At 42.7% G+C, this 23216-nt stretch overlaps 1 protein-coding gene across 1 annotated transcript in view; it reads right to left on the reverse strand.

The window, feature by feature from the left end:
• The window catches only part of LOC137455228 (spermatogenesis-associated protein 16-like), a 56720-nt gene extending 42350 nt beyond the window's left edge, over window positions 1-14370 (reverse strand). Inside the window, exons 1-2 of the mRNA XM_068165848.1 lie at window positions 14265-14370; window positions 14086-14157 (exon numbers count right to left, since the gene is read on the reverse strand). Of these exons, the coding sequence (XP_068021949.1) occupies window positions 14086-14157; window positions 14265-14370 (178 nt within the window). The remainder of the gene's footprint in view (window positions 1-14085; window positions 14158-14264) is intronic.
• Window positions 14371-23216: the final 8846 nt, after the last annotated feature.

The following is a 23216-nucleotide window of genomic DNA, read 5'->3' on the forward strand; positions in this document are numbered from 1 at the left end:
GGGAGTGAGCATGATGATTTTGGTGCCATGTCATGCCAGCATAGCTGTCACATAGGGGATCTGTGATGGCCCTCCATGTGGCCCTGCAGTATATAGCTAGACTGTGTTCTGGAGGAGGAACAGGAGATTTTCACAGCCCCTTGGATGGGCTGTTGACAGAATGCCCTATAGAACAATGAGATTTGTGTGTCTACATCAGGTAGAAGTTGCAGGAGTTTTCCTCTGAGCAGTGGTATAGTACTGAGGAGCCCTGAAGGAGAGAAGTGGTCTCTTCTCCTTACCAGAAGGCTGACAAAGGCAAAGGCCTATGCCTGATGTGTGTGTGTTTGATATCAGTGTGAATGGGAAATTTTCTGGACCAAAGAGTTTTGCTGTGAGGCTGTCTGAAGAACTTTAAAATAATCCACCATGGAGTAAAAAGTAGCAGAGAAGCAACTGTAAAATACAGACCAATAATTCTTTAATCACTTATGGACTCTCTCTGCTGGACCAACACTTGAAATGAACTTTGCTCTATCAACTAGATTCATACTGCTGCTATTGTATTTTTGGGTATTCAAACTGATTAAGGTGACTTTGGGTTGTGCAAGGGAAGCACTGTTAGAACTCAGGCAGGCTCACTCCAATCACTGCCTCAATAAAAAAACTTGCAGGGAAAAGCTTTTAGAAAATCATTCTCTTTGTCAGTTAAGTATTTTCCTGAGGCTTTGGTTCAAATGTCTAGGTTTTCTTTTGGAAGCATTTCCTGTAAAATGCTTCTAATGAATGGCTGTGCTGGAGGATCTAGGTAGACAATTCAGCACTATGGTCAGGGGCTCTGAATTTGTGAGCTCTCAGGAATGATCTTCCTGATCAGTCCTAAGCAGATTCAGCTTTCTGCATATTTGAGGGTTAATCTGTGCTAAGAGATGTCTGTCCACGGCACTGCCAGCTACTCTAGCTCAGTATTTTGTTGGGGCTGTCAGTAAGGAAACCACATCTCTTCCAATGGAGAGGCTTGCCTGACAGCGAATATAGATGCCAAAGGGACGTGAGATCATTCATTTGTATTTTGAAATCTGCCTTTGTCTGTTGATTTCCATAGATATCTAAGACAACCTTCTTGGGGAGAGTGGCCTGCCTACTAGATAAGGTAAACTTTCTTATGTGAATGATCTTATGAACCCTATTACTTACACTTTTTGTTCTGTATCTAGTTTGATTCTGCTTTCAACACCTTCTATTACCTCACATCAGATTAGAGAAGAACCTGCTGATAAATCACAGTGGCACTTCAGCTGGCACCTAGTTGTTAAATTCTTTGCCAGTTCTTTGATGAGCCCTTTTCCCTTCAAAATCTAACCTTTGGTTTCAACCAAGAAAGCTTTTGCCTTTCCAGTTGTGAAGTAAACCTTTCTAAACCCCAAAGGCTGCAGTGCTATCTTCCTGAATCTGCATATAGCAAGGCAGAACCCCTGGGCTACATTCAGCATGAATTTCAGTGGAGTGACAGAAAAGGAATTTCTTCTAGTACTACTCAGAGGGGATTAAGCTGCATTAAAACTGGACCATTACATTGCCATTACCAGTTCTTTGGGACAGGAATTCTGTGGGGCTGCAGTTCAGGGGAAAAAAGTCTGTTTCCCAGTTTCTGTACAGTCCTGCAGAAGTCACTGTTCCTGAGCATCACAGTTGCCCTTTCTGTCAGAGGCTATGGAGAAAGAATTCAAGGAGAGATTGCCCAGTGCTGGCCTGTTGAATCAAACTCTCCATGGTTTGAAGGTCTAGAGGGACCACAGCAGCTGGGAAGCAGGGAGAGGACATGATGATAACGTTTCTTACTCAGAAGCAGGTTCCTTACCCTGACTCTTCACCAGCAGTCCAAGAGGACCCATATGCTGATACTGAATGTACCCTGTGAACATCTTCCTAAAACTCGGGGACAAATTAGGCATCAGATCTAGAGATGGCAATAATTCTCCCTCCCTGCCCCCAACCCCAATCAGAGCTGGCAGAGACTTCTGTTGTGACTGTTTTGGTTTGCTTTCACTTCCTCTGCAGCATAAGGTCCAAGCTGCCTCAATGAGGATGGTCTGGCTGTATCTCATGTGCTGTCCCAGAATCTGCAGTTTGTGCTCTCTGCTGTGAATGTCCAGGATGCATGGTTTTCAGAGGTTAACATCACAACACTTTTCAGCCAGAGCATCACTGTCTGCATCATCCATGCATTTTGTGCACAGATAGTCCATCTGTCCTTCAGTGAGCTCTGCTGGCAACCGCAGAATTGTGTTGGCCTGTACTCCACCCAGGCTAACTTACCTTGCTAGAAGATCCATGTAATGGCAACTGCTATATTAATATGCTCCTTAGACAGTGATGGGACTTTTCTAGAAAGTGATAGGAACCAAACTCTCTCATTTGTAATAGTCTTTTTCTCCCAGGAGGCCATTTGAAATCCCAGGGCAGTCATCTGCTACAGTTCATTTCAGTGCAAATGTTGGAACAGGCAAAACTGCATCCAAAACTATGGAGCAACTCTAAGAAAACTATACCACTGGTACCTGTACAAGTGTTAGCCCACTCCTTCAATGTCCTCTAGTCCAGACAGAGAACTATAGCACTATAACAAAACACAGCCAAAGCACCACAACAGCTAGGTCATTAGCTGCCCTCCTCTGTAATAATTTCACTCCTATTGAATTCCAGCTATCTTGATCCATCTCTAAGGTGAGGATGCTCCGGTTTTATCACTTAAAAATGAAGCAAGATTTCTCTGTATTAGATTTACAGCCAGACTTTCTGAATGAGCGTGCTCCAGTGCCAACAGCTATGCTGAGATCTGAACGGGAGATCTTTCCAGGCCATCTTTCAGCGGGATGACTTTTTAAGCACTTCCTTTCCTGCCCAATACCACAAAGGCTCAGACAATCTATTGATGAGGAAGGTCAGCACCTTCTTAGCAGCCCATAAAGTGAGTCTCTCACAATCAGGTGTCAGACTTTTTAAGATTCTAGCCATTTCTTTAGGCAATGAAGCAACCTAGTTCTTTCATCTTGCTATTTGTATTGTTTGAAAGCCTGAGTCACATCTGAGCTTTTTTAGTTTTAGTTTTCTTTTGAGGGGAAAAAACCAGAAAAAAATCCACATCAACCTTAATGTCTCTTTTGTTCTGGTTCAGTCTTCTTATTTCTTTGTGAGAGACATCAGTAATAGTATCATAGTATCATAGTATCATTCAGGGTTGGAAGGGACCACAAGGATCAGCTAGTTCCAACCCCCCTGCCATGGGCAGGGACACCCCACACTAGATCAGCCTGGCCAGAGCCTCATCCAGCCTGGGCTTAAACACCCCCAGGGACGGGGCCTCGACCACCTCCCTGGACAACCCATTCCAGGGCTTCACCACTCTCATGGTGAAGAACCTCCTCCTCACATCCAGCCTGAATCTCCCCACCTCCAGCTTCATTCCATTCCCCCTAGTCCTATCACTACCTGAGATCCTGAGAAGTCCTTCCCCAGCCTTCCTGTAGGCCCCCTTCAGATACTGGAAGGCCACAATTAAGTCACCTGGGAGCCTTCTCTTCTGCAGACTGAACAGCCCCAACTCCTTCAGTCTGTCCTCACAGGAGAGGTGCTCCAGCCCTCTGATCATCCTTGTGGCCCTTCTCTGAACACCTTCCAGCACCTCCACATCCCTCTTGGAATAGGGGCTCCAGAACTGGAGGCAGTACTCCAGGTGGGGTCTCCCCAGAGCTGAGCAGAGGGGGAGAATCACCTCCCTCGACCTGCTGGCCACACTTCTCCTGATGCAGCCCAGGATCTGATTGGCTTTGTGGGCTGCAAGTGCACACTGAGAGCTCCTGTTGATCTTTTTGTCCACCAGCACCCCCAAGTCTCTCTCCTCAGGGCTGCTTTCCAGCCAGTCATTGCCCAGCCTGTATTTGTGCCTGGGATTGCTTCGACCCAGATGCAGGACACTGCACTTGCTCTTATTGAACTTCATGAGGTTGGCTTGTGCCCACCACTCCAGCCTGTCCAGGTCCCTCTGGATGGCCTCCCTGCCCTCCAGCGTGTCTGCTGCACCACACAGCTTGGTGTCATCAGCAAACTTGCTGAGGGTGCACTCAGTGCCACTGTCCATGGCACCCACACAGATGTTGAACAAGCCTGGTGCCAGGACTGATCCCTGAGGGACTCTGCTTGTCCCTGGCCTCCACTGGGACATGGAGCCATGGACAACCACTCTTTGGGTGTGGCCATCAAGCCAGTTCCTTATCCATCTAGTGGTCACCCATCACACCCATGTGTCACCGGCCTGGAGCCCAGGATGTGGTGTGGGACAGTGTCGAAGGCTGTGCTCAGCTCCAGGTAAATGACATCAGTTGCTCGCCCCTCAGCTATTAATTTTGTCACCTGCTCATAGAAGGCCACCAGGTTGGTCAGGCAGGATTTGCCCTTGGCAAAGCCATGCTGACTGTAATGGCTCATTCAGTGCAAGATCTGAACTCCTTCCATTTCTCTTGCTGTGATAAGGGCACACTTGCCATTATTACAGCTGCTTTGTCCACATGACTGCAGTAAAGGTTTTGTCAGCACTTCCTCTCTAAACACTAGTTTCCCCTCACTATATGTAACTTGTTTATAAAAACAATCATAATCAGTTGGGCTCTGGGCTGAAATTTGGCAAGGGTAATTGCAGTTTATTCATAGCACTTTGCAGGGATTTAACCATCTAGTCCTAATTGCTCTTGGAGGCTGAAACTCAACATTTTAATTGTTTATGTGGTGCTGAGTACCACAGAGCACTAATCTCATTAGGCTATAGACATAAGAGAAATCTTAAACTGTATTATTAATTACTGTTCACAGCTATCAGATAAGCAGTTCCCTGGGCACTTACACAGAGACAGTAAGCTTTGGCTTGCTGTTGTTCAGAGTAACACAACTCTTATTTTTTTTCTATTGTTCTATAGCTTATGGAAGTTAAGTGGAATGAAGGACAAATATGACAGAAACACAATGTAAGAAACAAATCTTGGTTGAAAGACACAATGTCTGTAGGGATAATGTGCAAAAAGAAATAGGAAATGCAATTAAAATAATCAAGAGAAGTTTTCACAAGACATTAATGAAGTGGTTGTTATTTCCTTCTTGAGCACTGCTTACATGCAGGAAAGAAAGACCAGCATGAAGATCACTGCTCTGTCCAGGAAGTCTTCCATGAAATAGTTGGGCATTGATTTGGGGGAGAGGGGGGAAGAAAATAGATAAATGCCTGTATCTGCCAATTTTGGGTAGTCTTGAACAGTAATGAGCTCTGCTTCCTTGCTTTGCTGAATCTTTTCCCATTCTTCACTCCATGTTTTGTCTGTCTTACTCTTCTTGCTTGCCTTTCTTGAAGTAAGGATATAGACAGCCCTGGACCTATAGATGCAGCTTGAGTGATTTAAGAGGCTGCTTCCCCCAGCTGGTCCATGCCACCCTTCTCCTCTACTTCTCCAGCTCCTACTGCATTTCTCTGTGAACTAAACCAGCTTAGGGTAAGCAGTTTCCCAGAAATACCTGGGGTCTGAGCTAATCCATTTCATTAGGCACTGAAGCGGGCTGGGAATAGGTACCATGAGCCAGGAGTACACAATATGTCAGGCACAGGAAAGGAGAAAAGGATGGGCAGAGCATGGAAAATGTTGCTCTTTCTGACTTCTCTGGAGAAATCCCATCATAGACATTTATTTAATCAAGACTGTGCTTTGGCACATGGCTGCCAATCTATAACCAGCATGAAGGCAGTTGTTTGAAGCTTTAAGGCAGCATCTTAAAAGGTTTTAGTACTCACTGAAACAGCTGAGCCAATCTCACAAGAGAGCTAACCCCCCATTTCTTTGGAGGTTCTTCCCCTTCATGTGTTCTTTAAAGTATTATTTCAAAACTTTTTTGCTATGATGATAATAATATAGTTAACTGCAAGCAATTTAACACACAATTAAGCACCTCAGGTAGATATTTATTGCTGTAGAGATGCACAAGGACCTTACTAACAAGTTCTTTGGGAAAAAAACCCAACACATTAGAGCTTTAAAAGGACAGTAGGTTATGAAGAACTATTGATTTTCTGAAAAGATTGCTTTGAAATGGTAGGAGCTAAGTACTTGTGAAGAAGGAGTGCAGAGGGGCAAAATTTGGTTTAGGAGGGTTGCCTCAGACTGCTGTGAGCTTGATTAGATCTGCCAATGTGCTCTTAAGAGGTCTGCATCTCAGAACAGCTCTGGGCAGTCCTGCTTCCAGGATGAGGCAGGAATTGAATGAGAACTTGCAGTACAGAAGAGAGCACTCTCTCGCTTCACAAAGTAATCACACTCCTATGGGACCAGAATGTAGGAAAGCCCAAACCTAAAGGAGGCATCAGCAGATCTGTAATGACTTCTATTACCTCTTATGCAGTACACAAAATATATCAGCCATCAGATCCACAGCAAAGCAGGTGCCTGACACCTTGCACAGCACGTAGATGAAACACATAAGAAGATGTGTCTGAAGATACAGATGCTCTTCTTGCTCTAGCTATGTCAGACAAACCAGTTAGCACAATCTAACCCAGCCCTAGTTGCTGGTCACCACCTGTGGTGGGTGTCACCTTACTGTCCCTGAAGCTCTGCTCATTAGCTGAGGTTAGTCGAGAAGAGATGTGTTAGATGAGAGCTACCATTGTAGCTGTTGATGTTTCTGCTTCCCTTGTGCAATATTCCACTGCTACCTCTTGTGATGTTTTATATATTAAATAGTAAACAGTAAAAATTTTATAGTAAAATATTAGCTGCCACATCCAAGCTCCTAATTAGGACCACTCCAGCTGAACAAATACAACGTTGGTAGCAATCCTTCCTTTCATTTACACTAGCTATGTAACTAGAATGAAGGTGTGTGGTACATAAATGTGGCCAGTCAGTTCTCAGGCTTTCTAAGTCACTAATTTTAGTTGATAAAAAAAAATCTAACATCTTTCTTCATTTAACTAATTCTTTGCTCTGGTGACGACAGAGAAAACAAATCAAAGTCAACCAAAAGCAGTAACAGCAAGAAAAGGAAGGCATGAGAATGGAAAGAAGAAAAAGAAGTCAGCAAGTAGGGCTCTGAGATAAGAAAAGGTTTTAAGAGGCCATCATATCGAGCTGCAAAGTGAATTGTAGTGGACTAAGAGGCTCTCTTCCTTCAGAATGTCCTTCCCTATTGCTCTGCTTCCCTGTAGGGGAAAGCACCCTAGATAGATGCCATTAACTGTCCTTTTTTCTTGGCTTTCATTGTTGTGGCTTTTATTTCTTTGGTGTTGCTGTTCTTTCTGATTGGTGTATCTGATTTCCAATGTAAGAGCAATAAATGGAAGAAGAAGTGTAGAAATGCAGGGAACAAGTGAGCAGAGAACAAGTGAACAGACAGCGGCTTCTGGCAAATACCTCCCACTCTTCTTGTAATAAGGATGCTCTTGCAGCAGGGGTCCGTGGAGACCACAGCTAAATGAGTAATGAGGAATCTTGAAGGCCTAGTCCAGATCTTCCACTGATATAAATTTACACTGTCCCAAAGATTTTAGCAAGTCTGCAAAGGTGGAAACTGATAACTGTTGATCTTAGGTATTTTCCAACCTTAATGATTCAATGATTCTCTTCTAAGCTTTTGACTACAAACAGGTTCCTATGATCAGAAATTAATCTTTGCAAAGAAAACCACACAAACAATATACCTCTATACCTCAGGAAACAAAACCAAGTTCTCTTTTGCCAATTTAGCTACAGAATGTCTGTGATGCCAACAACTTGTCTTGAAGTTTCTGCTGAAGTGACCCTTAAAAACAGTATTGAAATTCTTCTGCTTGGGTTATGGAGGCTAATAAAGAATCTGATAGCTGGTGGGAGGGCACTGAAGCAGTCAGGCATGTGAAATCATACACAGTCTGTGAAATCATACACACATCTATAACCTGAGATTTTTCTGATGCCATGGGAAAAAAGTGCAGAACTGCTGCTGCTTAGTTCTCTCAAAGTTTCAGAGTTGTTTCTAGACTTGGGTATCTCTGCAGTGAGTGATGGTTAAAGCAGATGTTTGTGCAAAACCCAACAAGGCTGTCTGTTTGCCTTCAGCAAGCTGTCTTAGTAGTTGCTGTGCACTAAAGGTAAGGGCTAACCTGAAACCTAGAACTGGCTTTATTGAGCAGATCCATGCACAGCAGTGGAAACTGCAGAGTGCAGAGGAGCAAAAAGAGAAATCAACTTCTCTGGTGGCAGTAAAGCCTGTTGAAACCGCCTAAGCATCATCATCAGGGACTCATCTGGCATGGAGTCTGCTCGATTGAAAATAAGAGACAATAATTTTCTTATGGCTCCATAATTCAGTTGAATAACTTGGTTTGTTATCTAATGCTACTCTGTCATACAGAATGATCTGTATGTTGAAAGCCCTATTTAGGCATAAACTAATTTTCATGGCAGGGACTAGTTCTGTGAAGTGCTGTGCTTCTACAATGTGAGAGAAATTGAGGAGGCACAATACCTCACAGGGTGAGGGTGAATTTCCCATGAGATATGTAATTAAATGTTAGGAGTCCTGCTGGGACACAGAGATACTAAGCAGAGATATTAAATGAGTTAGTCATGACTGTGCATCAGTCCCTCTTTGGCTCCTGACTCAGAGCACAATGGTGGCAGCTATCATTGACCTGTCTGTTACATTCCTCTTCTTCATACCACCACTATGATTGCCTTCTGTTAATGGCATGATAAGATTTTAGTTTAGATACAGTGTTTCTGCCATACTGCTAGACAGAATGAGGCAAACTTTGGGGTCAGAATAAATGCTAAGTCATTTGGATAGTTAATCTCTCCACCTCCTTATTTCACTAGCTGCTTTAGCAAACACTCAAGCTTATTCCATTTCTCACCATGGAGAATTATGAACTTGAAATATTCCTAGGCTAAAACAGCCTGAGAAGGGGGAAAAAAAGAAAGGAGGGAAGATAAAACACTTGTGACACCAGGTGAAGCACATGTCAGTAATTGGAGGCTTATATTAATTGGAAAGATATTTTACTACTTTCCAAAGTCATCATTCCAAACCTAGAAAATGTAGAGAGAGGTTTCTGATGGTTTCTTTTTAAACTGTGTATTACAACTGTGCATTTCACCCTAATTGCTTTGTAATTTGACATGCAATGGTTTAACAGTGGAAGCTGAAGCAGATCCACTAACAACTGAGAGCTAAAGCACACACAGATGAGAGCTCCTGACAGGCAGAGCTTCAATTCAGCAACTTTGTGCAGGCAGTAGAGCTGTAGCATAAAAGTTAGCAGGAAAGAAAAGGTTGTGAAAAAGGACTGGCTGAAATAGCTCAAGATGAACATTCAAGGCAGTTCTTTGGCAGCTTTTGGTTTTTTAGTATGGCTTCTGGTTTTAATTTCTTCTTTCAGCTTGGTGTCTTCATTTTACAGTGAAGAAACTGCCCTTTGTGCAATGATTGTAATCTCTGGCAATGTTTCTTACCTCTGCTGCATTATTTTTGTCTATATGAAATTTAACCTTGGAGTGCTACAGGAACAGTAAGGAAGTTTTTCTTCCTTCCCTTGATGAATAGAAAGGTCCATAGCACCATTGCTGTGGGTACAAATTTCCCATTCAGGATATGTGAGCAAATGTGGGCTTTGACATGCTGATATGTGACAGCAGAAATCTGTAAGGGCAGTGACAGCTAAGGGAAACCCAGTGGCAGTTTTGAGCCCCTGGAAAAACAACCACAAAAAGTCTGATCCAGCAGCTGCTTCTAAGATGTTTTTGTTCATTTGATGAAATGTGTGGTTGCTTCTCACCTTTATTTCCTGTAAACTGCATTGGGGCAGGAGCCAATGCTGTCACAGACCAACGCTGATTCTGTAGCCCATGCTTTTGTAACCTTTCAGTTACACTACTCTCATGTTTGCTTTTATGACCTCCCTGAGAAAATTCTGCAAAGCTCCAATGGATGCAAGGTATTGCACCCTGAATATTGATGTGTATTAAGGTGGTGAAGACGTTACATCAGTCGAAAGAAAACTGTCTCAAATTCCTTTTATCCAGTTGATTTTGGCAGGAGAAACTTGGGAATTGTTTGGTATGGTCCATCTGGGATGCAAACATCACGTTAGGAACCTTGCCATTAGAAGAGACCTTCCAAGGGGTTCTCTTAGCTCTGAAATTTAGATTTGAACAGGAGGAAAGGTTTACCATTGCTTTTGTATCCTGAGGATGTGTCACTTTGGGCCACTAACCAGATCTATTGAATTAACAGGCTATGGTACATCCAGATTTGGGCGGTGAATGATGGTGCTTTACTTCTTTGTATCATCTGCTGTTGTCAGTTGCCCTGGGAGCTATGCTTCTGAAGGCCTTGCAAGGTGTCTGTGAAAGGCTGGGTGACGTCATTTATTCACCTTGGTTTTCAGTTATGTGCAAAGCTTTGTTTCAAAATGATTTCAAACTGGTTTTACCCAGTATCAACCTGTCCATGAAAGAACCAACAAGAACCAAGGTGTCAGTTATTCACCCCAAACTTGGGAGTTAGGAAACGGGGTGAGGATGGTTGCAAACCTCTCTGGGGTTACCAAAATCCCAAAGTGGGTTTAGCCAGGGCTCAGCCATCTGCTGCTGCAATTCATTCCTGTCACCCTCCATGTGTTGTGAAAAAGGAAGCCTAAGGCTGAGTGCTGCACTTGTACCTTTCTGCAAACCTGCCTGCAAGCCACCTGACAGACAAACATTTTGAGGTGGAAGCCCAACAGTTCATCAGTTCCTGCCCAAGGGCATAAATGTCTTTTTAAATCCCAGGAGCAGGCAGGTGCTCTTGCATACCTGTATACCTAACTGTCAAATACCTTGCTGCCTTTTTTATGGCTGTATTTTAGTTTTGACCATTACTGTCTCGTTGTGAACCAACCCTGATGAGTTAATTTGGGAAAAAACCCAACAAACCCAGCACTTGCTGCTGTCAGAGTTTGCAGAAAGCAGTAGATTGCAGGTTTTTCATTGGTGAGGCTAAGTAAAGCCATTAAAGCTTTACCCCTCAGTTATTTCCAGCAAGACATCATCTCAGAGGATGCTGGAATGAAGCGAATAAATAAGGGGAAGAAAAAGCCCACAAGAGAAGGCCAGAGGCAGGGACTTTGAGCAAGGCCTGCTTTGCATCCTGGCTTCTCTGAATTCTTGCTGCAGCTGCAAGAGCAGCTGCATTATTTTCAACCTCATTCTGAGTGATGCTGTGTAATAGCCTCGTTACAGAGGGACTAAAGAGCTAACAGAATTCCACAGTCTGCAGACTTTGTATAACATTTCCATTCCAAAATACCATATTTAAGCTATTTTTCAATGTTTGACTCTAAATGGGCACAATTAGAGTGGATTTTTATTTGGTTTTTCAGCTGGTAGTTACTACATTGAGCGAGTATCCCTCGTGGTCACAGTCCTGCAAACACACACATGCAGCCTCTGCATTTTATAGGAGTGAGTAGTATCCGAGTCACATAACATTAGCCATGCAAACAAGCAGTTACAGAGCTGGAGCTTAGAGTTAGGATGAGGAAATGCAAATGCAGCATATATTTTACATTCCATTTTCTGCATATTCTTTCAAAACAGCAAAAAAAATTGGGAGTTTCCATATTGTTGGCCATGCTTAGCATTTCAGTCAGCTGGCAAAAGCCCTAATGACTTTGTTAGAGAAAAGCTGATGCAAAACATTTTAAAGGCCTCACTTTTCCTGGTGTCCAGAGAATGCCCCTAAAAGTTTGTCAGGGGTCACATCTGAATACGGTCACCCCAGGGTTTAATCTGTGATTCCTAAATAGTTTTGCAAGCTTAAGCCTGGATATCCTGGCAATGCCACCAATTTGCACAGATGTCACTAATGACCTTTTAAGGCCTAGGCACCATAAAGAGAACATACCTGATAAAAGACTTCATTTATTGATTCTAATGGAATGGCTTCATTTATTGATTCTAATGTCATGTATTACAGTATTCTAGTTCCTGAAACCAGTGCAAGGACAAAATGAGCAGTGTGGCCACCCTGAAATGCAGCAGCCCTCATCTTATTGAGCAGGCTGCTTACAATTCAGGTTCTTGAAGGTATGCAATTAGATGACAACCTCAGTGTTGTTTTAAAATAACATGGCTGCAGGCAAATGCTTGGAAATATAACTCAAGTATCATATAAAGGCTCAGGAAATAAAAGGGAAAGAAGTCAAAGAATGTGTTTGTAAATGAATAGGATACCATTTTCATCTAGTTAGATATTCCTGTTGCCTGCCTGAGGATGTTTCATGTCTAAGGTTAGTAATATTGGGTGACAGAGGCAGGTTTGTATCGGTGAGGTACTGTGATAAGAACAACTTCTGAAATGTTTTCATTCTAATGACACTTGACATGGATCTGTCTGGTAAAAATGGGCAGACCATGCGATTTCTGTGCCTCTTGGGGCTAATATGACTTCACTTCTTTTCAGTGCCACACGGATCAGCTTACTAATATTTGTGAAACACAAAGGAATCAGAATGATGAACATCCTATATATGAATAAATGTATCTCTATTCATTAGCCAGGAAAGCTCTGCTTTGTTTCAAGGAATGATTACTGGGAATGCTTTAGCAGGTATTTTATCAGGAAACAAGATGACATTAAGTGGCAGTTTGTTACAATCAGTTGCCTTTCATTCTTCTAACTTTACTGGGGAAAAAAAACCAAAGTTACATTTTCTTTTCAGATTGTATTTCCCCGAGCACAAAACAGACACAGTTGGATAAATAGATTTGGAAGGTATTATTAAATTAAATGAAGAGAAGGAAACATAATGAAATAAAATTCAAGTACCTGAAAAAAACAAAGAATATTCTTTTCACAGCCTGGAGTGGGAATCTAATGTTCCTTCTCCACTTTATCCTAGTAGGAGGATGACAGGTATTCTATCATCTTCCAAAGCACCATCTGAGCTGCCACTTCTGGTCTAAACAAGAATGGGTGTCCATCCATGGAGAACCAATTTCAAAACCCAGTTAAATGTATTAAATCTATTTCTACAGCGAGCACATTGTTTGTGCTTAGCACATTTATTACTGTTATTACAATAGAATGAAATGATGCAATCTGAGACCAGGTTGCTGTTATACTTCTACATGTTCATTGTCAAAGACATTTTGAAATAGGCCAAGCAGAGGACAGAAGTATCCTTTGCATTAAAGTGTGGATAAGGAAATGAGGCACAGAGAAATGCATCCTGCTCAGAGACATAAAGGATGCCCACGGCAGATCAGCTTCTCACTTCCAGAGTTTCACAGCATCTTAGTAATTCCAGCTCAGACCTTACTCACCTCCCTGAGAATACTTTTAGTTCAATATTTCCAAACCAGAAGAAACTGAACCTGCTGGAAGGTGTCTTACTTGTATATAATACCAGATGGGAAGTCCATATTCCTAATAACCCTTCTTCTACCACTTGCATCTAAGACCACTGAGTGCAAGGAGTAATTTCTGCCCACCTTGGACCCCTGCTGTTCAGCAGGACCCAAACACAACCTGATGCACATGATTTAAAATAATAATAAAACTTGTAAAATAGGTTTAGAAAAGGGTTTTAGGTAAGGTCCTTACTCATTTGTCAGGAGACTAAATCGCTGAGCACATTGCAAGTGGAGGGGCGGTGGCAGGCAGTGGTTGCTGGGGACAAACGGTGGGGAAGATGCTGGGGCCATGGGGGTACTGGGATCTGCGGTTCCATGGGGTGGGGAAGCTGCAGGGAGGGGACAGCCTGATCTGTTTGGAGGTGTCCCTGCTTGCTGCAGTGGGCTGGACAAGGTGATCTTTGAGGGTCCCTTCCAAGCCAATCTGTGAACCTGGGAATGTGCAGTTGGAGACGAGACAGCTGAGTGTATGGCTGACATCTAAAGAGGTTGAATTTTGGTGACAGAAAGGAACAGGGCATTTGGGCTAGGTGGCAGAGGAGATGATTGGACTAAATGTATTGGTTTCCCTAGAACGTGCTGTGTCTGGGATGTGAATTTGGGTGAAGATAAGCAAAAGCTGCTCGGTCGTTACTCCCCAAGCCGTTAAACATGGAGGTAGACGGATTGGGCAGGAGCCCTCCGTTCCTTCCCAGGGCCACCTCCCCTGGAAGGAGAGAGGCTAGCGCTAGCTCGGGAGACGCAGATTACCCTGGTTAGCCCGCAAGGGGGAGAGCTGTGCCGAGAGAAGCGGAGCGGCGGCTCCATCCTTACCGATCCGGACGCCCTCTGACGGCGGCCCTTGCCGTGGTCGGCACAAGTGTTTGGATGTGGCCACGGTAACGCGGCCGCTTGCGCAGCCCCGCGGGGCATCGGTCATAACGGCTGGCCGGCCACTCCCTGCAGCTTCCCCACCCTGTGTAGCCCCACACCCCAGTGTCCCTCATGTCCCTAGCACCTCCGTCACCTCTCACCCCTCGCCACCAGCCTTCCACTTGCATGGTGAGCCCCCGGGTTTGGCCATGACTCTGGCTAAAATCAAAGGTGGCCAATTTGTGCTGTAAATGGGGCCTTCCAGGCTCAGTGGCAAGTCCAGCCCACCCAAGTGTCATTATTTAGGATGGGTGATGGCTCTGTCCAGGCTAAGGAATTTGGTAGAGGCTACTACTCTAAACTTCCAAGATTTGATCCATTTTTTAAAAACACCTTTACAAAATACACATCTTCTTAGAACAAAAATTTGAAACCAAATGAGAAGTAATGACAAAAGGTGAAGTAAACAGCAGGCTTAGTATAGGCACTGTTAGGTTGTTCATGTCCCCTGATTTGACTTAAAAAAAAAATAAACAAAATGGTACTGGTGCAGCTGGCTTGCTCATGAGATGTATTCAAAGTTGCTAGTCCAAATGGCAGAGTGTTTAAGGCTGAGCATTCCCTCTACAGCAATGTTTGAAGTGAATGCTTTGTATGGATGTGATTAGTTCGTACAGGTGTGTGATTATGCACATGGGATCTGATTCACAGGTTTGCTTCTTCCTTGACAAAGGAGAGATGTAAGCAAAAGCCTCAAAAGGTTTGTGCTGGTTAAAAATATTCATGAAGGGCAAAACATGAGGTTTAGAAATGCCACCTAAGGCGGGAAAAAGAGGAGTTTCTAGATCTTCTGAAATTTCTACTGTGCAAAGAGTTGTAGTGTTTAAGGCTCACAAAATAGATTGAGAGTCCAGTGACATCCAGGAGAGGATTTTTTCCCTATGCTCTGTGTTTGGCTGTTTATCAGTAGGTCTTCTAAGCAGAAGATAAGTCTTGCTGACTACATCAAAGATTCTTGACTAGGTACAAGCCTTAAAAAATCAAAAGCAGTCTACTTGACAAATGTTTGTGAGGTATGTTTTAGTGGAGGCTTAGTGTTTTCCTGAAAAATATCTCCCCCTGCAAAAAAAGGAACCAAACAATCTTTCTTTTGCTGAAAAATAATCAAGAAAGTAAAGCAGTTCTGTTTGATTAACACTTGATGTGAGTGAGCAACAGGTTGCAGTGCTCTCTGGATGATATAACCCAAGCAAGGAGTGCAAATTCAATACAAGGACACAAGCTATTGAGAGTATAGCTTTCATAAGACACTGAAACAAAATTCTCCAATCAAAATGCTTTGCTTTTCATCTTCCCAAAGGGCTTGTCTTAAATGCATCCATGAAAAACTGCAGGTAGCCAAAGTCAGGGAAGGAGCATTGGCATCATGTACTCTTGCAGGATCTTCTCTGGTCAAAAGCTGAGCTGCAACATTACCTATTGAAAAGGTGGCTTTTCTAGTTCTGAGATGACTCCTTCACCTTTGAAAGGCTATAATACAACATTCACCTGTTCAAAGGTGTGTGTTGAGTTTGTGTGGTGGGGTTTTGGTAGCAGGCAGAAGGCTGCAGAGGTGGACCCTGGGAGAAGTTGCTAGAAACTTGGGGGGGGGTGGGGGTGGGGTGTGGTAGCACCATCTATTTAAGAGGGGGAAAACCAGGAGCACCTGTGAGTAATTTAATGTTGGAGCAGGTGTCTGAACTCCTCTGACCATGGCTGAGCCAATCAGTGATGGTGGTAGCACCATCTATTTAAGAGTGGGAAAATCAGCAGCACCTGTGGGGAATGTAATGTTGGAGCAGGTGCCTGAACACCAGGAGGCCATGATTCTGAGGGAAGTCTGCACTGAAGCAGACTCTTGGTGAGACTTGTGGACTTATAGAGAGAGGAGTTGTGCTGGAACAGGTATACTGCTGGGGCTGGAGCGGTTTGTGGAGGACTGACTGCTGTGAAAGAGATGCTATGTTTGAGCAGGGGGAGAGTCTGAGGAGCTCTTCTCCTGAGGAGGCAGGAGCAGCCAGAGGCAACTTGTAATGATAACTGACTGCAGCCCCCCATTCCCTGTCCTGTTGTGCTGTTGGAATGGTGCAGGCAGACAAAAGTTTGGAGTAAAGGTAAGTCTGGGAAGGGTGGAAGGAAGGCGTTTTTAAGACTTGGTTGAGCTTCTTATTATCTTCCTTGGATTTGACTGGTAACAAATTAAACAGGATGTTTAGAAGCTCTTAACTTCTCTGGCAGCTGTGCCCTTCACACAGTGTGGGCTCTCGCACTATGGGTAGATTTGCACATTCCCAGATCCAGCTCTAAAGTGGTGTATTTAGAGCATCTGTTGTAGCATTAAGAAGAGGTTTCTGCCATGCTGTGTTGAAGGAGAACATTTTGTGACATCTTGGGATTGAATCCTTCTTTTGAACGCATCCTCTGGCTTTGGATACCTTCCTGCTTGCTTCCTGCAAAATGCATTCATTTGAGAGGCTTTCTTTTTAACTTTTGCAATGTCTTTACTTACCTGTGTCACTCCTGAGAAAGGATGAAGCTGTGATATGCTGGCACATTAGTGTAAAAACTAGGGTAGTGTGGTACTGAGGTGAAACTTAAGTGTATTACTAATGCTTGGCTCAGTGCTGGGGAAGACGAAGTCGGATGAAAAACAGCAGTTTCTGTTTCTGCAACTGTTTAAAGACTAATGACAAAAAAGACCAACAGAAACTTGGAGTAATTTAGTCCTTACTGCAGCTGGGCTCCTGCTCCTCCCCTTCCTGCTATTTTTAAACAAATTACTTTTAATATTACCTAGACATTAATGTTTTAGATTGGGTACTATTCGTGCTTCATAACTACTTTTCATAACTGTTTCAAGGGGTCCAGGCCCAATTCCACTGAGGTCAATTAGAAGATTCCAAAGAAATCCTTCCTTCCCCTCCTTGCATTAGTATGCAGCTTGTAAGAGGGCTGACATTGGCCTGTGCTTCTATCTTCAAATATTCCAAAGGCAGATTTTCCTATGGGAAGAGCTATCACTCTGTAATTTGTGGGTGGTACTTAAGGGGATGATACCCAGGCTAAAAGACTTCTCTAATTTAGAGCCCAATTTTCAGCCATGCTGAACACAAATCTACCTGAAGTTAAATATAGGTGTTAGTGGTCAATACCTCTGGAAACCAGAACCATAATTTGTAACAAACCTCATTTTGTCTCAGGCTTGTATTGTCCAGAATTAGGTTTAGAGTAGTTTGGAAGTGCATTTCAGTGTGTTCTTTCTGCAAATGTTGCAGCAAAGTGGTATATTATGGTAAAATATGTTCTGTTTTATTTGTATCTTAACTTCATGCTTGTGAGTATCTGACTCTTATAAAATTCCCTTTTAAATGGACTCCAAACTTTATGTAACTAAAGGCATCTTTCTTCACAGTAAGAGTATAGTGGGTCTTTGGTCTGGTATGCTATAAAGAAATGAAGGATGAGTTGTAAAATACTGTGGGAAATACTGATTGGTTTGTTTGTTCATACTGTGGATGGCTAACTGGATAAATACTACTGCAGCTTGGTGCAGAAACTTGAATTTCTTTTGTATCACTGCACTTGCAGCATGGTCTAGGAGAAATGCTTTAAATAATAAGGCCTGAAGCCTTCATGCTGTATGTGTGAAGTCCCTGAACCCCAAAGGTCTAGCTGTAATGGTAACTTTGAGAATACTCTTTTAATGCTTACAAATGTGATTTTTATGTGGCATGCTTTAACTGAAGAGTTTCACATCTGTCTGGGGTGTTTTAAGAAATCAGCAATGATTTCTGGTATTTGAAACCAAGCTTGAAATTATGCTGAAAACACAGTTCTTGCAGAGACTTTTCAGCTGAATTAATTACAGTACAGTCAAGCCGTGGCACGTGGGACAAGGAACATCTGGTGACAGCCTTGGCTGATCTTACAGTAGATTGCATTGGTGAGTGTAAATAGTTTTCTGGACATAATTATGTAGTCATTATGCCCTTTATCAGTTTATGTACTTGTGATGGGTTTGGCCATCGTGACAAAACAATCCCACACTTAAGTCAAGGACTCTGGAACCGTTCACTTCCTGTGAGAAATCACTTGCAGACTCATTGTGTTTATTGTCTAAGGCTCCTTGTAATAGGAAATCTCTTTAGGTACCTTAGCAGTGTACATCATTCTCTTTGTATATGCCAGCTGAAACTGTTAGAAACCCAAGAAGAGATCTTGAAACAAGTCAACAGCAACAAAAAAGAAATCAAACTGTGCTATTTTTTTCTATTCTCTTCTAGTTATATTATCTGTGAATTCATATATGTACTGAGGAAATTTAATGGCTAGATAGCTTCAAGACAATTCTAGCTGTTAAAAAGCAAATAGAAAATCATCACTCTGTGAAGCTGAACCAATCATACAGCAAAGGGAAAAGAAATCCACGTTTGCCAAGCATATAGCTATATTGTCCTGTTTATTGTCATCTGTCCTGTGCATAAGCAAAATGTCACCCCTGCAACCTGGTAGCATTCTCTGTCCACTCTGAAGACTAAAGGATAGGAAAAGATGCAGGGCAAATGAAGACCAAGCTGCTGCAGATGTTGATGTCTTCCAAGTGGCAAAATACTTCTGCTGTTTTATATTTGTAAATGTACGGCTCACAGACTGAAAACTGAAAACAAAGAGAGTAGTCATGCACATCAACACATTAAATCCGTTGAGTTTTCTAATGAAATCAGAAGTCCTGACACTTGCTGGAGAAATATTTTCAGTTGATGCAGCCTTTTGAACAATAAAGGACACCATCATGCCGCTCTTCTTTTCTGCATCTGCACCCTTGTGTCCCCTTCTCTTGAAGCATGAAACCATCCTGACTTGGGCAGATTCCAGCTGCAGCATTGATGGGCACTTTATGAAGGAGGGATTCTGTGGATTGGGTTCATTTGGGATGTATCTCTGGTCTCTCTGCTTCCTTGTGTGTGGCAGGTTTACAACACAGTGAAATTATTCCATAGCAATGGGGCCCCAGCTTTGGCCTTCCCATGACAGCTTCCTCCCAGTGCTCTGCTGCCCAAGTCAGTGCAGAATTGATTTGCTACGTGTGTGGTTTTACAGCTTACCTGCTGCACTTCTTTCTTTCCTGGCACAAAACCCAGCTGCTGAGGGTCTGCAGAGGCACCAATTTGGATGGAATAGGTTCTAAAAGAATCTAACAAATATTACTCCCTGTTTGTGATAGGTAGCACATAGAACATTCTTTGTGCTTTCTAGAGGCAATTGGAAGGGGAGAGATCTTGGCTTTGTATAGAAAGTCTCTACAAATATTTTCTCTTCTGCCAAAGAATTTTTTTCTTTCCTTAGATCTTCAAGTCTTAAACTTCTGTATGCCTAGATTTATGATGCCCTGCTACGGTATTTATTGTAAGAGTATTGTTTAGTTGCAGGTAGCTACAGAGTTTTAACAATGACTGCAATCACTGATGCACTGTTCAGATGTGACAAAACTCTATAAAATCCTTTTGCCCTTCATGTTATTCACAAATACAACAAACTTGTTCTGCATTAGATTTTAGAGATACCCAGGGTGTATACATTTTAAATTAGGTAGCTAGTCCAGGAGAAAACTGTTTTTTTCCTGCTTATCAGGTGTTTTTCAGAAGCAATTGTTCCTTTGTTTTCCTCCTCATATATACACCACTGCTAAGTACAACAGTTTTCCTGTCTGGTTTAGGTCTACTGTTCAGGTCCAGAATTTGCTTCTCAGTCAATGTCAGGACAGAACAGCTGCAGGAGGAAAGAAATTCTTCATGTGTTTCAAATTCTTGCAGGAATTCCCTTTGTACACAGATAAAATTCTCTGTACAGAAAGTACATTCCAATCATTGATGTAACCTGAATATAAAACCTGGTGAGTAGCAGCAGCAAATAGCTCTCAGATATGCAACTGCTGGTCATGCCTGTACAATAAACAATGCTGAGACTCAGTATCCCATGGACACACTTAAAAGAGACTTCATTTATAAAAATAGCTGCCTTACAAAATGCAGCATATCAATGTACTTGTCTTGGTGACCAACAAGTACAGGAAGCATTTTTTTGAGTGTTCTTTCCATTCATCCTAGGATAGCAAAAATTAGGCTGCTGGTTGATGCCTTGAGGTAGCATTTGTATGTATGAAGGAACTATGTACCTGTACACAGAGGTTATGAGCAGCTCACAAACACCATGGCAGCTGGTGATACAAGATGATGGCTTACTTCCATGTGTCAAAGGAGAAGGTATTTCTTCTCATTTGTAGCGCAGAGAGCAAGGCAGGATGCTGTCTTCTTCCCACAGGACTGTGGGCATCTTGTGAAGGATGTGAGCTGCAGGACTCTGGAAGAATGCGTGCCTTTATTCGTGATGTTCTTGTTGGTCCTCTAGCATTACTTGGCTGAATTCTAGTTTGGCATTTATATTCTACTCAAATGTTGTGATAACATTTACTTTGAAAAGACCTGAAGTAAGGTAGTGGACCAGTTCAATCTCACTTAAGCCTATTTAAAGATATGCACCTTTCCAGCTTGGAGACTGTAACAGGCTAGCTCTGTTCTGACTATAAGAAGTCTTTTCTCAACTAGGGGACTGGAAGGGTGCCAACAGCAGCCCTATTATTTGGCAGGCAGGAGGTAACCTTATAGTAAACAGCCATCAACTTCACAGTCTAGCTGAGTTGTACTGGCTCAAAGACTGAAGAGAGTTACGGTTTTGCCTGAACCCGTAGGGTCTGGGCTGAGTTACCAAGGGCTACGTTTAAGCTATCACGATAGGTCCATGTGACTTGTCTACACAAATTCCTTGAACGTGCCACTAAAATGTCAGTTCTTAACTTAGCAAGAACTATAAACCACCTCAGCACAGTTTAAATCTCTGATCTAGTGTAAAACAATCAAAACAGAATAAAAGGAATATTGTGTGGTTGGAGGCACTGTCACATTAACCATATGGAGGTGAATGCCATTGCTCCCCATCACTTGGGTTGGTCTTGTTCTGCATGCACTGGAGAGTGGGGGTTAGCCCAGATAAAACAATAGCATTATTTCCTAGAAGACTTAGAGAATATGGCCTTCAGTGTGTCTGTGCCAATTCTTTGCTTCATTCCTGGATGTTCATCAGAATATAAAAAGGATTCCTAGACATTAAAAATGAGGACAACAGCTTTAACTCCCTCCCTTTTAAGATAAATACTTGCTGTGAGTATGAGTGTTCTTAGAACATTGATAGGAATTGGAAAGCAGAAAGGAGTCTAACTTTCAAGCTGGGACAGTGGCAAGAACAACTGTGAATCACAGCTTCAAAAAGGAGAGGAAAAATAGTCCCCAGCATTTGGAGATGACTGTGCTGAAGCAGTGATTTATGATCACTTCTTGAGCATAAAGAAAGAACATTTAAATTTGTACTGTAATTCTGCACTGAGGCAAGTACTTCTGGTTGCTGCTGTGGACCAGGCACATGCACTTACCTATCTGTCAGTGACAGCAGACAATTAAAGCAGTAATTTAACTGTGGATTCTGGAGCAAGGAGTGCTGGGATGAATATTGATACCTTAATGAAGGATCAAGCTGTGGTAATGGATCTTAGTGGCAATGTGCAGAGCTAGAGTTTTGATTAGAAGAAAGTTATAGACGTGCAAAACTATAAGTCAGTGAAAATCTACAAATTACAGGTGACTAGCTCTGTGTAGTTTCAGAATCAGGCATGTTTGCCTGCACCTGGTGTGCCTCATGAATACACACCTGCACAGTGCTGGTATTTTTCAAGTAAGGCTGTGCATTTTCTAACAGTGTGACTCTACACCAGAGCACTGTCTGTTAGAGCAGGCGAGGGCAAGTACGCTCTACTCATGGTTTAAGCTGTAATCTTTATATTGTTCTGTTACTCCTACTCCATAGCGAGAGATCCTGCAGCACTTCTCAAGGAAAAAGTACTGCATTGCTGATGAGTGTATCTTCAAAATAGATGTTGTTTGGAAGATGAACTTGTACCCTGCAGAGAAGATAAAGTATACATTTACTGAGGCAAATAACAAAAAGCTGTATATTGGATTTTGAACCCTTTTTATATTTCAGGGTCTATAAAATCAAGATCCTTGCCCTTTATATTGCAAGTCAAGCAAGAACAAGCCTTGGAAGTTTTCTTGATCACCCATCTTTTATGTCCCCTGTATTCAGGCATATACCAAATTCCAGAGAGATCTGAAGAGAAATATCCTATTTCTTTAGTAAAAACAAAGCAGAGAGATAAAATTGCTCCTAACACCTTATCAGCAACAGATTTCTTTTGATACCAATAGAAGTTCATTTTCTTGAAATCTCACCAAAGGCATGGAGGCACTTTCAGTCCATTCAAGTTTATTTCCAAAGTCTTGTGCTTCTTCACTTAGGACTGGATTTATTGCCTCTGCAGAAATGCAGGTAAAACAGGCTTCATGCTGAAGGAAAAGGCAAAGCAGGAGAATTGGGTAGAGGTGCTCATAGAAGGAAAGCAGACTAACCCCCCTGTATCCACTCCTCACTCCCCTGGCTGAGAGCTGAAGATACTGTGCCTGCCCTCCCTTACATTAAAGTATAGCACAGCTGCTTTCAAGAAGTTCTTCACACTTTGCATCTCTCTGTTTCTCTCCCAGCTGGATCCAAATTCCTCACTGTGCTGCCCTGTGTGGAGCCATGGTGAAGCTCAGTGTTGTGGGGAGTTTGCTGTGTTAAGCTGGGTGTAATAAATAAATCGGAGCCGATGCACGGCATTGGTAGTTCAGATATTGAGAGCTGAGCTTCCTTACTGCCATGGCAATCACTATTAAAAATATTTTTAGCTTGTACTCGCCAGGGGAGGTTCAGACTCGAGGTGAG

This window comes from Melanerpes formicivorus, unplaced genomic scaffold, assembly GCF_026170545.1.
Source record: "Melanerpes formicivorus ecotype bairdi unplaced genomic scaffold, bMelFor1.0.p_v2 SCAF_93, whole genome shotgun sequence".
NCBI lineage: Eukaryota > Metazoa > Chordata > Aves > Piciformes > Picidae > Melanerpes > Melanerpes formicivorus.